This window comes from Ixodes scapularis, unplaced genomic scaffold, assembly GCF_016920785.2.
Source record: "Ixodes scapularis isolate PalLabHiFi unplaced genomic scaffold, ASM1692078v2 PGA_scaffold12__126_contigs__length_90152505, whole genome shotgun sequence".
NCBI classification, from domain to species: domain Eukaryota; kingdom Metazoa; phylum Arthropoda; class Arachnida; order Ixodida; family Ixodidae; genus Ixodes; species Ixodes scapularis.
The window spans coordinates 17,693,390-17,709,925 of NW_024609838.1; the positions used below are offsets into that span (position 1 = coordinate 17,693,390).

Consider the following 16,536-nt stretch of genomic DNA (forward strand, 5'->3'; position numbering starts at 1 on the left):
CATGACTCGATAAACAAGGTACAGATGTGTTGATTTATGTGTGAATGCAGCACCTGTTTCTTTTGGGAAGACAGAGCAATGGAAGGGACAGTGCATTGTTTTTCGTGCGTCAGTAGATCTAGAAAACAAATCTCAGAGAGGCCGACCAGAACTGTAACATGTAAAGTTACTTCACAAATGTAAGGTGTTAGGAAAAGCCAGGTTGACCTGTTCCCCTCCTACCATTCAGTTTGCATCTGGCATTGCTTCAATCTGGAATATGCCCTTATGGTCATGCATGAACCTGTACATACCTGTGCGGCCCTGTGCTCTGCGGGTCCGTGCATTGTTCCTCATAGACTTGTAGTCTAGTCTGAACATAGATGGTGTTGTAGATGCCACGCATAGCAGTGTCTACCTGTGTTTTGGGTTAAGGGAGAAGTTGTAGCCGGGTTGCACATAAATGCATGCGGGACTGGATAATTCTCCCACATAAACTTGCTTAGGAGTAAAGAACAGCCCCGTATAAACCGGTTTGGGACTAAAAAAAATGTCCCACATAGGTTTATCTAGGACTGGAAAAAGGTCTTGCATAAACCTATCTGAAACGAGAGTACAATCCCATTTAAACCACTGTGGGACTGGAGAATTGGTTGATGGTCGGACATAAACCGATGTGGGACGAGAACTGTGCCACATAAATTTATTTGGGTCTGCAGAACTGTCTCAGTAAACCTTTGAGTGACTGCTTTCCACATAAACCTGTGTGGAACTGGAGGATAGTTCTACATAAGCATATGTAGGACTGAAGAACAGCCTCACATAAACCCACCGTAAAATACCGAGCATCCGTCCATTCCTCAATAATCACCCACCCCTCACTTCTGTAACATTCGGAAAACGCACAAAGGACATATCTTTACACAATGCTTACCTAAGGAGTTCCCATGCCCCACTTTTACACGATTATCTCAAAATTTTCTGTGAGCACTTGCTTGGGATTTTATGGTATGGGAAACTGGAGAATGGTCCCGCATAGGTTTATGTGGGACCATTTTCTAGTTCTACATAGGTCTATGTGGGACCATTTCCCAATACCACGTCGGTTCACGTGAAACCATTTTCTAGTACTTCGTAGAAACCTCTATGTGACTGGGTTCCGCATAATAAACCTTCATTTATGTGGGACGGTGTGAGAAAGAGAACTCTGCGCTCCCTCCAGGTCGAAGGGGAAGTGGTGGTCCTGGCGGCGGTGCTGAGCCCGACCCGGGTGGCCTCGACGGTGGCCCACGGCTACTTCCTGTTCCTCGGGCGGCTGTCGAGCTCGAGCAAGGGCACCCGCTGCCTGGAGAAGCTGGGTGTCTACCAGCACCTGGTGAGCCTGGTCAGCATGAGCTCGCAGGACATCTACATGAAGCTGGTGGTCTCCTGCCTGGACTACACCAAGCCGGGCTTTGCCAGGACCCTGCTCACCAAGGTGCTCACCGCCACCTCCGAGGTACGGTTCCCGTCCGTCTCTTGCGGCGTTCAAACGGCCGAGGAACAAGATGCACGCGTCTGCAGTGAGGTTGCATCGCTCTCCTCGCTGAGGCCCGTGCATAGGCTGGGAAGGGCCGTGGACATCATTATTAATTAGTTGCCATGGCAAAATGAGCTGAGGTGACATCACCTAGAATAATCAAAGCCTGTAATCAAATGTAAGAAAAACAAAATTTGTACTGTTTAAACCAAAAAATGAACCTACCTTGAATGATTTAAATAGTATCTATATTTAAGGATAAAAAATCGAGCATGTTAAAACTGATAGGTTTCTTGGTGTGTTTCTCCGAAGAAACCCTTAGCTGGACTGCACATATTGAGAACCTGAGACGCTTCATGTCTAGAGCAATAGGTATCCTAAACAGGTTACGACATTCAACCATGCTGTGCATTTACCCAGTCACGCCTACGGTATTGCATAATGATATGAGAGACGACAATACAAACTAATACAAACAAGTTATATTTATCTTGCAAAAGAAGTTCGTTAGGTTTACTGGAAACCTTCAAAGGTACTATCAGCATTCAGTGCCACTCTTAGTACTGAATATTAACTATTGAACAAATCTTAATCCTTATAGTAGTGAAATGAAATGAAATAGCAGCTGAAATATTGGTATTACCGTAGAAAAGAAACACGAAATTGATGCCGGTGCTCGCGAGCATCAACGTCAATTTTGTGTTTCTTTTCTAACAAGATTCAAAGAAAGAAGTGTTTGAAGATCATGCCGTGCCAGTGCCTGCATGAGCATCAGCATCAATTTCTTGTTTGTGTTCTAATAAGATTTCAGTTGCTATAGTCTGTTACAACTCAAAAGGGTAGGGCAAGGGAAAGTAAGGCCTGGGAGGAAAGAGATGGAATGCTAAAGAGAGGAGGTGGTTTCCCCCTCTCTTCTCCAGCATTTCGTCTGCTTCCTCCTCCCTGGCCTTCCTTTCCCTCGCACTATTTTCTTGAGTTGCGACGGACTGTAGCCAGTGCTTGTCCAGTCTATTTCTCGTCCTTGTCCTTGTCCCAGTCACGCTGTTTTCCACTATGAGCTCCTACCAGCTTGCCCAAATGTCCCCTGCCTTAAGTTATCAGTCATTGTTTTTAAAGCATGGGCAGAATCAATCCCTTTTCTTTTCAACATCTATCCTAAAACACTAGGAATCTACAATCTAGGGTGCAGTCATTGCATAAAAGTAAAGTTTGTACAATATATGGTTTGCTGCAACTTTCATATCTCATTCTGGATCTACTGAACAGACACACCATCACAGCTGAATCAGCTCAAACTACCACCTCATTTGAGACATTTAAAAAAAAAAAAGAAGAACCTTCAGCAATATATTACCAATGTATCATGATCTGCAGTTGGTAGCTCAACTTGTTGGTCTATGCGCATTATTCAAAATGTATGTCCTGTTTATGTTTGTGAGTGATATGTGATATGTTTTAGAGCGCAGCTCTTAGGTGCCCGTTTCCGGCTTGAGCGACGTCGCCGTCACCGTTGGTGTAACCGCGCGGTGTATTGTGGGTAAATTTCCCCGCTAAATTTAGCAAAAAAATTCCACGCTAAATATAGTGGAAAAATTTCCCCGCTAAATCTAGCGGAAAAATTTCCCCTCTAAATCTAGCAGGGAAATGATCCCCAGGTCACGTGACCCCCCCCCCCCCTGAGGTCATATGACCCCCTCCCCTCAGTACCCTTCCCTCCTCCTCCTCAAGAGCTGTGCTCTAATTCGGCGTTACAAGGAGTTGTAAACAGCTTTCATTTTTTTCTTGTTTCTTTTTCTTTTTTTCTGCTAAGTGCTGTAGCCAGATGCTAGGGCCCAGTTGGAAGTCAATTTTGTAATCTTTTGCCCTAGCTGCTCAGACTTTTTTAATCTGAATTGGAGAATTAATTAGTTAATTATTCTAAGGTAGCGTAGGCCGAGACCTGCTTTATATCTCAAGCGCTCGGTAGAACTTTGGTGACGCGTCCCCTCCCTGGTGCGCCCTCGTCCCTTCGATTTCTGACCGGCAATGACATAACTGCATTCAAATGAAATAAATTAAATTTATTTAAATGTAAAAAAAATACAGAATTTTTTTTTTATTATGAACCCCTTAAAAGTTAAAATTTGACTTGCTAAAAAGAATTATGATTTCTTTTCTTTTTGCAGTGGAATCTTGTTAGTTTGAACCCGAGGGGGACCGAAACTTTGTTTGAATAATGCGAAGTTTGAACTACCGGCAGTCTCCTTCCTAGAAACAATAAAACGGGACCTGCATGTTAGTTTTGAATTATCCGCGAGTTTGAATTAACGAGATTCCTTTGTATTTTGGTTTCTGCAGCATTCTGAAACCATGCTCGCTTGTTTGTAACTCCTCCAATAGATTTTGTTGCTACACTGGGACGCACACTTGACGTAGGGTGCCAGATGCCGGGTTCCCATGCAGCGTGGGTAAACTGCGCTCCCTCGCTCGGTTGCAGACGGCCCGTCTGTACGCGACCAACTACCTGCGCGTCCTCCTGAGGCTGGAGCTACTGGACTTCCGCAAGTGGGCCATGGAGCTGCTGGTGACGCAGCTCTACGACAAGAGCAGGGCTGTCTCGCTCGCGGCCTCGGACATCCTCGACGAAGCCTGCGACCTGAGGGTATGTCGGAAGTCGAGGGCGTCTAGTGTGCTTTGCGTAAGAACAGACGGGAAAGCTCTTTTTGTTTTGTGGGAACTTTTATTGGAGATTGGTACGGTGTGACGACAGCGTCATGTTTTGCAAAAAATTTAGCTTTGAAGGTTTTGTGGCACAATTGATGTTGTTTTCGTACAACCGAGTATCACCAGTGATCTTAAGTAGCGCGTCCTGACCTGGGCACGTCCCAACTTCGGTGGTCAATTGTGGCACGTCCGCTTGGGAGACAGAGGTTTGCAGCCCTGAAACCCATTCCAATGTATACATTTCGGCACCGAAATGGCCGATCAAAGCCAAAATTGAACAGTAACAGCGGCCGCTCTCGAATGCGATACTCCGGTAACATACAGTGACTGTAGTTGAAACCACGCTACAACCGTGCTGTTAAATGCTGTGGAGGGACGGCCCGATTTGTCTGTGCACACCTGGAAGCGACGCGGGCTTTTTCTGTAAACTAGAATTTAGCGTACAAAAAAAAAAGAATGCTTTTCGAAACCAAATGATGCGTTCTCTTTTAGGAGAATGCTTTCAGACTTGGTTTCCCAAAGGACTTCCATGGGTTCTACGTGTTGTGAAATTCTTTCAATCGTCCATGCCCCTAAGTAAAGCATTTCAACGCACAATGTATCTATAGGCTGGATTTCATGCGAAAAGTGTCACGTTCGAATGTAACAAGAAAGAGTTACACCAACCCAAGGCAACATAAAGCAGAGACAGTCCATAACTTTCAATACACAAGCAATCCAAGGCTTATAGAAGAATTGCTCATAATTAAATCATAATTAGTGAAATTAAGCATATAGAAGCATAATTATTCATAGTCGGCGGAGAACCACCAACACTGTAGACGCTGAGCTTGGGTGTTTCGGTTGTTCTTTGTGACCAGGAAAACTTGGAGGCCCTGATAGCACTTCGGCCGGCCTTGCTGTGCTTGGGCGACAGAGGCCTGCTCCTGCAGATCCGCTTCCTCTCGCTGCCCAGCGGCTTCAAATACCTCCTCGAAGCCAACGTCCTGGAGAGCGAGCTCAGCAAGTGGGACGAGGTGCCTCACTCACTCTCTTCAGATCCTTTAACGCAGACTATGTTTTGTCGTCGGCCGAATTCACGAGAAAAAAATGTATTTCTGTGTTACGTTCCAGCATCAGATTCCAGCATTACATTTTACGCAAAGTCGTATATAAAGTATATACCGTAAAAGTCCCTAAGGGCACCCTCCCTCGAGAGATTTTCCATCCTGTTTTCTCGTTAAATATCCCTAAAATAAAACTTCCTAAACATCGCCACTCCCCTATTCGGGCATCACGTAATGTCCGACAGGAATTATACACCAACCTCGTGATCTGTGTGTATCGGTATGTTTGATAAGCAGACTTACAGCGGGTTTTCACGTGTTTGTTTGCAATCTGTGCGCGTAATATCGGTTCCCATGACTTGCGAGTTCTTAGCGAATTTCCGCGTTTTTTGTCCGTGATTAGCTCGCGCAATATTGATTCTTATTGCACGCAAGTTTGGCCGGTTTCTGCGTGTTTATTGCACTGTGAAACACGAATCTGCTGCATCCGCAGTCTGCGGTATCCTTTCCCGTAAAGTTCGTAGCGGATTCCCACGTGTTTATCGCATTCTAAAACTCTAATTTGCAGTGTCTGTGGTCTGCGTTATCAGTTCCTGTGTTAAGTGGTTTGTAGCGGGTGCCCCTTGAAATAGTCTGCCTACCTAATGTTTTTTACCATTTATCTCTTCATTTTGAGTGGCCGACCTTACGGGATTTTACAATAAGCCCATGGTGCCCATGGGGACATCATGTTGCGGTGTCACGTACCATCCTCATGTTGCATGATATTGGGATGTCAGAGTAACGTGACCTGAAGTTGTGTGATGTCAGACACATGCAGCACGTGCCCATCTCCTTTGCAACTCATTCTCCGCACACAGTTTTTTTGTCGGCGTGACAGAGCTTGTGTAATTTTTCTATAGGGTGGGCTGGGTGGTGTGGTGGCTTCTTTAACGGACCGCATAAATCGGTTTGTTTGCATATCATCCTACGATTTGCTACAAAAGGTGCCTAAAGGGTGAAAGTACAAAAATAAATTTGTTCAAGTAAAAAAAAAAGGAATGTTTTTTTTATTGTGAATGTACTTCCAGCCGAGCCTTTTTCTAAATCACCGAACAGCATTGTTAGTCATTATGAAGTTTATAACAAAAAAGAAAGAAACGGGTAGAAGGAAGAGGAAAAATAAACACTTTATCAAAGTTTTAATAATATTGGATGCGTGTGCAAATTTTGAGAAGGCAATTTCCAAGGCAATGGCGTTTGAAGCAGACGATTTTTGCTCGCAGCGGAGATGGGCTTTTCGGGTTGGCCGGAGCGGGTCACGTGAATGGTGTGACGTCGCCGTGTCGTCTGCTGCATGATGCCGCTCAGGCAGTTTTTAAAAAAAAGTCGGGTCCTTGCGGGGCACAAAACTTAGCGCGAATTATTCTAAAGTGTTCCATTATTATGTCAAAAAGCCGTTTACAACTCCCTGTAACACCGAATTGGAGCACAGCTCTTGAGGAGGAGGAGGAGGGAAGGGTACTGAGGGTTATCTGTTCTCGGGGCGGGGGGGGGGGGGGGGGTCATCTGACCTTGGGGGGTCACGTGACCCCCCAAAAGAATTTTTGCGCTAGATTTAGCGGGGAAATTTACCGATAATGCACCGCGCGGTTACACAGACGCCGCTCAAGCCGGAAACGGGGCCCTAAGAGCTGCACTCTAAAAACTTATACTTCATGTTGCCGAAATAAGCACCACAGTGGCCCACCCTGTCAATAGGTGGTTTGACGTAATTTAGGCCATAGTAAATAGGTCATTTTTCGTTCCTTTACTAAGGTGAACTTGTCCTTTGATATTATTTTAAAATGTGTACCATCTCATTACACCTTCGTGCAGAATTATCCTGTAACCCATTTAGAAACCTATTTCTGCGGTCCCTTCAAAGGGGCAACGCACTCGAGATCCACCCCATACGTTTTTCGTCGATGTTGCTGGTGCGAAGCAGGTTGCAAGGCTGACAATTGGACCACCAGAAGGTTTATGAAGGTTGTGTTGTGTACAATGAGCAATGCTTTACTGATGCCTTATTGGCATTCTGCTGTCATGCAGGTGAACCACTTGAGGTACGTGAAGATAGTGGAGGACGTCATCAATCAGGCGGTCACGTGGCATCAGCGCGGGGAGGACGGGACATACGGACGGCGGAGCAGCAACACCAGGCAAGTCCAGAGGTCGGCTTTGATCGGACTGTCGGAGTGAAGGATCCAACATTGCGACATGTGGACCTGCGAGTGTTACAACGATTTCCCAGATCGGCCGGTTGTTTTTACCAGTTTTTAGCCATGTGTGAATAGTGGATTTTGAGTTCGAAGCAAATTCAAAGTGAATACCGTATTTACTCGCACAATGAACGCACTCGCGTAATGAACGCACCCCCCAAGTCGGCTCTCAAAATTTTGACTTTTTTTTTCACTCGCGTAATAAACGCACCCCCAACTCCGACCTCAAAATTATGACCCCCTCCCCCACGCGCACGAAATGAACGCACTTTTCTGTCCTGGTGCAGCGAGGTCGCGAATGCATGCGCAGAGTGGGCGAACAAAACGCCTTGCAAAAGGCGTTAAAAAATTCGCAAAGAGCCAACGGAAGCAAAAAAAAAAAACATGAAGAGCTTTATTTCTTTCTTTTCTTTTTTTGCACATTGCACTCTGCACTTTAGGGTTCGCGCGTAAGGAGGTAAGAAAGAGAAGCGGAGAAACGCCCTAAGCAAACGAAACAGCTTGCGAAAGGCGGCAAAAAGAAAAAAAAAAAAGACCCACCGAACTAAGAAAAACAAAAACAAAAAGCTTGCTTTTTTTTTTTCACAGCGCAGTTTGGTTACGGGGGGGGGGGGGGGGGGGGGGTCGCGCGCCGCGCGCAAGGTGGTAAGAAAGAGGAGTGGAGAATCCCACTAAGCAAACAAAACAGCTTGCGAAAGGCGGAAAAGAGAAAAAGAACCGAACTGAGAAAAAAAAACAAAAGCAAAAGAGAAGCTTTTTTTTTTCTGTCCTTTTTTTTTTTTGCACAGCGCAGTTGGTTACGGAGGGTCGTGCGTCGCGAGCCCCGCGCAAGGAGATAAGAAAGTTAAGCGGAGAGCCCTCGCCTAAGCAACGCCTAAGCAAACAAAGCTTGCCAAAGCCGGCAAAAAAAAAAAAAAACAACCAAGGAACTAAGAGAAAAGGAAAACAAAGAGGAGTTGTCTTTTTTTTTGCACAGCTTAGTTTGGTTACGAGGTCGGCGCCGCGCGGAAAGAGATAAAAAGTTACTTCGATTTTTCAGGATAAAAGATCGGTTCATTAGGTTCATTAGGCCGAGTAAATACGGACGCAAAAATTTTACTTCGTGTAATGAACGCCCCCTTTAACTTTGCATCGATTTTTCGGAAAAAAAAGTGCGTTCATTCTGCGAGTAAATACGGTACCGGTTTTGGCCAAATATTTTAGAATCTCATATCCAATAGTTTTTCAAAGCCTTGTGTTACTGTTGCACCATGCTTAAACAAAAACCCGGCTAAACTTGTGAAGGTTGTTCCCAAGCTTCACTGTCAATTTGTTTAGCTAATTTTAATTTAACTATATTTGTCGACGGTGACCTCAGAAAATTTGATACCTTGGGATGGCAAGTAGACGACGGATTCTTTATTCTTTTTTCAATCTCGAATAAAAAAAATTAAAAAATGAATCGCAAATGATGAACACAGGTTGTGAGGACATCTTTGCCCAATATTGCTGCGCGCAGGGCCAATCAAGCATTTCTTCTTTTTTCTTTCTCATTCATTTCATTTTTTCCATTTCTTTTTAAATACGTCAGGTGCACGCGTGCACCATCCCGCTTTGAAAGTGTGCTTTTCTCCCAAAACATAAATTTGCAATGTTCATACTTTTCCAAGGGTTGATTGCAGCGGGTTACCCCGTTCTGCACACTTCATACCGAGCATGGTTGCGTTGCCAAGGAACAACGACCGCAGAGCTCGCTTCCGCGGGTGTTTGCTTCTCCTCAGTGCACCTGTGCTCGGTAAGAAGTGCACTCAACGGGGCTAACCTGCTGCGGTGAATACTTTGAAAAATATAAATATCGCAGTTCATTTTGAAGCAAATATCACATGGTGTACTATTAGAAATTTCGAACGGTAGTTTCGAATTATATAGCATTCGATATTCACTTCAAAATGAACTGCAATATTTATATTTTTAAAAGTATTGACCGTAACGGGTTAGCCTTGTTGAGTACACTTCCTGCCGAGCATTCGAAACTACTATTTGAAATTTCGAATATTGGTGCAACACTACCAGTTTTCACTGGAGAGGAGGCAGGAATAAATGTTGCAAGTACACATATCAAGAGACTCCATGAAGACATTGCGGTGAAGACGGTTTTGGTTGGCAGAGGAAGAACAAAACACTACAGTAAATCCGGATGACATGTAGAACAAGAAGTCTTTATTCTCTTCTTCTGTCACCAGCTAGCCTATTTTCCTGCCAAAGATCATGTCAGCAGGTGGCAGGAGGTTTCGCTCCACAAAGACAGTTTGCACTAGTGTTCCATACTTCTCTAGCGGTTCGTACACTGCGTCGGTCACACATTTATTTCACGCATCTTCTCGTGCAGGCTAAAAGTCCAGGATGTGTTTGCGCCGGTGCACCTGTACGGACAGCTCGTGCAACACCTGCAAGGCCTGTCCTACCTGCAGCAGCACGGATCGCTCCGGCAGCATTGGGAGACTGTCCTCCTCGGGGACATGACCAGCCTCGAGTCGCTGCTCCGCCTGAAGGCCTCCCTGTGGACCGTTGGACACGTCGGAACGTCACCTGAGGGCTTTGCCCTCGTCTCGGAAGCGGACGTCCTTCCCGCCATTGTCAAAATGGCGCAGGACGCTCCCGTCTACTCAATCCGCGGGACCTGCTTCTACGTGCTGTGCCTGCTGGCGACGACGGCGGAAGCGGTCGAGGCGCTCGCGTCGCTCGGCTGGGAGTCGGTCCAACACCGCCACCACGAGGCGTGGCCGATCGCGGCGGATGCACTCGCCGGTCTGGCGGTTCCGTCGCCGACCAACTCTCCGAGGGGTCGTCCCCACGCGTGGTCCGTGAGCAGCACGGGCAGCCAGTGGAGCGAGCTCCTCTCCGCGAGTGCCCTGCACCGCCGTTTCCGCGGAACGTCGACAGCCTCCTCGTTCGAGGGCGTCGAGTCTCCGCTTGCGGACACGCCGTCCCGTCGGACCCTCAATTTCGTGACGCAGCAGAGCAGGGCGGTAGGGGCCGGGCCGAACATCCGCCAGGCACAGACGCTTCCGCGAAACGCGACCCTATCACCGCGCGTGGATGCGGTGGTGGCCTCTTCGCGGAGGCCGCGCTCGTCCTCTGACTGTCGGCCCGGCGAGCCAACGACGCACGACTCCGCGGCGCCCGCCCCAACAGAGCGCTCGCGTCTGCTTGCCATTCCGTGCACCGCAAAGGACAGGTCCGGTTCGTTCGGCGGGAGCCGCGACTCGGGCACGGAGTCTACATCGCTCGGCGAGAAGAGCGCGAGCGCGCTTGAAGTCTGTTCCGCCGCCGTACTGAGCGACGCAAAAGGCGCCGCGAGCGCGACGACCGGTCCGAAGGGCGAGCGCAGCGACAGCAATGAGAGCTCGCAGACGACGGGGACCGGCAAGAGCCGGTCAGACAGTTGCACCGACTCGACGACGAGCGGCGTCAGTTCGTGTGACGAGGTGGGGCCACGGGCGGTGCAGACACTGAGTCCCATCGCGAGTTCGACCTCGCTGAGCACGCTAGGCGGGCACCGGAGCGAGTCGGCTCCCCGCAGGCCCCGGGGGTTTCCGGGGGGGAGCGGGTCGTTGTCGAGGGGCAGCATGTCGGCGAGTCCCACGTCGCCCGACCTACCTGTCACGATGTACACGAGCGCGCGGGACGCGGCGGGGTACGCGACGCTGCGGGCGCTGCGGGAGGCCTCGTCGCTGCGGCGGAGGCGGCGAGTCTGCTCGCTGGGCTGCGACGGCGCGGAAGAGGACGCGCTGCTGGCGACGCTGGCGGGACGGAGTCTGGAGCGGAGCGGGTTTTACATGTGAGTTTCTCTCCGGTGTCTCTTTGCACGGGCGGCCGCGGGACACCTGCAGTGCTCGTTGCGCTCAGCGTCTGCCTTGACGCGCAGACATCATGTCACTTCGGCTGCATCACTTTCTAGAATCGTGGGACGGGCACGGTGTGCCTTAACATCCCAGGAGATAGCCCACCTAAAATCAATAGCAAATCGGATGAAAATAAAGGGTAAGCTAACTTTCGGTGTGCCATAAAAAAAAGTTGAAAAAAAAAGTATAGTTTTAGATTTCGTGGCCTTTGAAACTTGTGATCACAGGAAGGGGCGATGAACCAAAAACGACTGTCCTTCCCAGTCAGCAACGTTCGGATATCTCCCACCGCTGTTAAGTTACACCGGTTTTGCCGAGGTCACCATTGGCCAGTGTCCTGCAATTACTGGAAGTGGGCTATCTTTTGGTGTTCCTGTAAAAAATAGCAAATCGCACCAAAAATAGGGGTGGTCTATCTTTCGGGAGTGGGGCATCTCTGGGGATATTACGATAGTTGCAGGTTAAGGGGATAAAAATTTTTTTTTTAAATAACTTTTTTAATTTTGAGTTTTTCACTTTTAGAAATTAATTATACGCCCTCACACTAAATTTGATAAGCATACGCCAAATTGTTACGTTTGATATAACATATTTTCAACTCATTGTGAATTTTGAAGCAGTCACAAAGTGAAGGAGTTCAATTTTGGAATGGATTTTTCTCAGTTCCACTTTTTGCTGCAAATTTCATACGGAGGAATCTTTTGTTTGAAGGTAAAAGTATTTTGATTCCACAATGAAGATGTTTCTGAACTGACATTTACTGGGGAATCGTGCTATCTACTTTACTTTGTTTTAAGTATAAGTCCTCATTGAGAAAGAACTATGTTTTCAAAAATCGACATAGGACAGATATGCACCATATACTTTGAGGTAATAACTCTTTCTTAAATATTTACATTTGAGTTATAAAACTAGATAGCCCGACGTTCCACATCCCCCACGTTTTATTCAAGCAGTCAAAATAGTGGTTAATAGCTTCATTTGCATATCATAGATTTTTAACGAAGTGTGACAGATCTTCTTATGGAGGTATGAAAAATTTATCTAGAGAGCTGAAAGTTTGCACGGTACACCTACATCTGATGTTAAACCCCCCTGCAAATTTCATTCTGATCACTGGTGTAGTTCAAAAGTTAAATCTCTAGCCAGTGTCCCCCCTTTAGAAAAGTTTTTGAGGGAAAGGAAGCCTGGGGAGGAGGAAGCACGTGGAATGCTGGAGAGGAGAAAACTTTTTTTTTCTTTTCAGTGCTCAGTCTGCTTCCTTCTTTCCAGCCTTCTTTTCCTTCAAAAACTCCTTAACCTATAACTGGCTGTAGGCTCGATTGACTCCTACCGTTTTTTCTGCTCTATTTTAAACGTGAGAGCTTTATTTGGGAATTCTGTGTGGACCTTGTTCGCCTGCGTCAATGTTGGTCGTACCGTGGCGATGCCACGAGAGAGAATGTGGGCAACAGGGTACAGCCACTGGTTTGACGTCACAGCGCGCTTTGTTAGTTGCGTAGGGCGGAAAGGATTTAAGCGGTGTGATGACACTCCTCTCTGCCAAGTAGGAACGGGGCTGCGCGGTAGGGAAGCAAAATTTAAAAAGCGTGATGCGCCGTGACACTAATTTTCGGACACATTTTTTTCGTGCTAGCTCGAAAATTCCTTTGCTAAATTTAGTGTGCACTTATTGTCGAGTGCCATCGTAGTGTTACATCACAGTGTAAGTGTGCGACGGTGCGTGTAGTACCTCCGCCGTTGCCGCAGTTCATTAGAGGACGTGACAAAGAACCAGGAAGGGCTGCTCGTTGGAAACCCCAAGTGCCGTCACGCCGTCATTGCATTTTACAAAATGGCTAAGCGAAGCAATGTCTTGTTGGAAGTGTGATGTATGTAGGATGTTCCAAAGGTATTGGTTGATTGGGTGCTGGTTTATTGTGTTTGTGAACAGCGGCGAGGAGCCATCTCCGGAGAATCGGGCGGGCTCTCGGACGGCGTCCGTGGCGAGCGACATCTCCCACTTGACGGCAAGGCCAGAGATGAGGGATGCGGAGGAGAAGTTCATGGGCCTCTGTCTACCCGTTGATACGAGCCTTATTTTCGCGGTATGTGCCTCCGTTAAAGCCTTCACCGTGTGTTCATATACCTCTCACTACTCGTGTTGCGGTTGCGGGTGTAATCTTCTTGTGGTGATGATTTTGAGTCTGCTAAATTCTTGTCTTAGTATCTACAAAAAAAAAAAGGAAAAAAAAAAAAAAAAAAAAAAAACTGTGATTCTAAAGAGTCACCGCCATTCTGGCACGGGACGTGGCAACTTTGGCTGGTGCCACCGAATGGCAAGGAGATCAGACTCTGGGGGGCACGTTGTTCAGCTTGATTTTTTTTTTTTTTTTTAACAGAGTTTAGTGTTTATTTAACGCAAGGTCTGTGGATGGGATTCCTAACATCAAGGGTTCTCAGACGTTTTGGTCCCGCGAAACCCCAGGAAGCCTAAAAAAATTACCGCAGAACCCTTCCACGCCCCCTCCAGATATGCCGACTGAGAAGCAACACAAGCACAATCGTAGGCAATTTTGCTTGCGTTGCTTCTCATATATCCCCACCATATCAATCGCAATGTCAGTATGAAGTGAGATGAAGGCGCTTTGCACTGTCCTGTCGTGCAGCCCGCTGCAGGGGGGGGTTAAGGGGAAAGGGAGGAGGAGAAGGAGAGAGGCAAGGGGGGTGCAATTTGGGTGTACTGTTTTGAGGTGACCGCATTGGTATGAACTAAAAAGTATGAAACCATTGTACATGGAATGACAGAACGCTGTGCTGTCCGTGTTCTGTATTAGTACGTGTAATTTCTTCTTAAATTTTTATATTATTCATGTTGTTGACGGTTCGATGTGGTTCAATCTCCTCCTAAGTATAGGGTACGTGCCATTGTGCCTCTGTCGGCAGTTCAAAAGTGTACCACGTTGTGATTGATTGCTCGCTAAAACTTTTAAATTTTTGCTCGCGTTATAATCGTAATCCCAGCCGGGACTCGCGTAACAATTAAAAGCTGAAAAGGCTTTTGATTCATGAGGCTTGAGTTCGAAGTTTTAATTTCACTAATACTAAGCAAAAATGGACACGTTATGTCCAGATCTATGTGACCTGCATGGCCGCTTCCCCGTTGTACTCTCGAAGGCTTTTGTGCGCGAGTCTGCTTTTACATCAGAAAGAAGCTTAGAGTGTAGAAAAAAAGGGGAAGAGATACCATGCCTCCACCATTTGATAGTCATTCTAGTTGTGACACTTGCTGGTTGCCAGTTCTCCGTTCTAGATATTGTTTGCCTCTAGCACCTCATTTTCTTTCTCATTTCTTAATTGGTGCAAAAGATTGCTTAAGATTTCCCTGCCCGAGTGCTTCCACGTCAAATCATGCAGGACGGTCAAGGCGAGGTCTTCGATTTCTTTGAAAAAATATATGATACATGCATTTATGCGTAAAGAAAAACAAGCTATAAATCACAGCTTTATTTGTTTTGTTTTTGAATAGATATAAAATAGACTTGAAAAGTGAAAAATCACCTGAATTTTTGAAACTCATTTTGAACGCCTCTATTTTTGTAACTCTATTTTTCACACGAACAAAAAATTTTCCTTCCATTAAACTACCTATTCGCCTCGAGATCGAACGGTGTCGCCACCGTGCGGCCAAAATTAGAAACATGCGAAAGCGGGAATACCGCCGTGCGTCGTCTGCTACGGGCGCACGTTCAGAAGCATGAATCTCGATGACGCAAGCGTGTTTCCGGCCCTGAGCTGGGCCCTCCTTACGAAATGCTTGTTGTTTGTGTTGTCGTTTTGGCATACTAAAAGTTGTGTTGTGTCATTTCACAGGCGTAAAAATTCAGCAAAGCGATTAATATAAAATCGTATGCTAGCATAATTTTACTGTTGTGGTTTGTGGAACCGCTGGTCCCACATATTTTTGTTATCTCGCACAATCCATAGATTTATTAAAACAATGAATGTTGACTGGGTTGATTAAAAAATTAACCTGACTGATTGCCACCCTTTAATAAACTAATCAATTGTAAATCCTTTAGTTGATTGGTCTCCAGTCATATTGCATGAAAGACAATACATTTTTTTTACTATTTTATAATTGGCATATTGCAGTCCAATTTTAAACTTAACATTGTGACGCCTTCAGAATTATGAAAACTGGAATCCCTTTAAAGTGAAGTAATTTTTAAGTTATTATTTAAATTGTATAATCACCCTCAATGACAATTACAAGCATTTTGAAGTCATTTACTGTGCAAGCCTGTGTACCAAAAAAATAAAGACATAAAAAATGTCAAAGCAAGCATTTATTTCCTTTTCCTTTTTATGACTTTCTCCCGCTCAAAATTTCAATTAAACAGCAAAAAAAAAAAATGCATATCGCAATTAACCATTATTTGAATATTCTGAAGGTGAATCGATGAACTGCCCAATCCCGATATGCGTTAGGTTAGGGCGAAGGGTTATCGAAAACTCTCGGGAGAGTTGCTAGTCCTCATCAGTAAAAGTGTGTCGCTGCAGCCGATACTGTTTGTGTCGTGGTGTGGGTAGTTTGTTGGAGTTGCAGAGTCTACTACGTTTGAAAAGAATAATATTTAGCCAGAAATTTATTATAATATCCTCCTGACATCCGCGGCCTTCTTTGAGAAAATTGAAGCAAGTGAACCCACACTACTGAGAGGAGCATCTAATGCACGCTGCTACGCTGCTTGTTTACACTCGTTTGCTCCACTCGTGGCCGATATATTAGAGCAGTTTGTTTCACACTTTTCAGTTGTCCTGCCAACGAACAGTTTGCGGATCGTAAACAGAATAAGCACTCTCTCCTTATTGCAAAGTATTAGAATTGCTCCGACTCCGAAAAACGTACCCACACCACGGCACAGTGGAGGGAGACATTGGCTGCAGCGGAGCTTTTTTACTTATAGAAGCTAGCAATATCACGGTAATTTTCAATCTTAGTGTGAAATATTTATATTACTGCGAAAGCTAAAAGTAGCAAAACAAATTCATAGAACCTGCAACTCTACAACCCACAGTACCAGCATTATGTAAGTATCTGGGTTGGAATGCCTTTGTTTTGTTCAATTTTCTCACTGTTGAACCGATATGTCCCTTTTTAAATGAACAAATATTTAAAATAA

At 45.9% G+C, this 16,536-nt stretch overlaps 1 protein-coding gene across 2 annotated transcripts in view; it reads left to right on the plus strand.

Annotated features, from left to right (window-relative positions):
- Positions 1 to 16,536, plus strand: part of LOC8029193 (rapamycin-insensitive companion of mTOR) — a 52,270-nt gene that overhangs the window by 24,244 nt on the left and 11,490 nt on the right. For both annotated transcript variants that reach the window (XM_029983566.4, XM_029983567.4), the window contains exons 18-23: positions 1,202 to 1,477; positions 3,975 to 4,139; positions 5,062 to 5,217; positions 7,318 to 7,427; positions 9,856 to 11,307; positions 13,305 to 13,458. In XM_029983566.4, the coding sequence (XP_029839426.2) occupies positions 1,202 to 1,477; positions 3,975 to 4,139; positions 5,062 to 5,217; positions 7,318 to 7,427; positions 9,856 to 11,307; positions 13,305 to 13,458 (2,313 nt within the window). The remainder of the gene's footprint in view (positions 1 to 1,201; positions 1,478 to 3,974; positions 4,140 to 5,061; positions 5,218 to 7,317; positions 7,428 to 9,855; positions 11,308 to 13,304; positions 13,459 to 16,536) is intronic.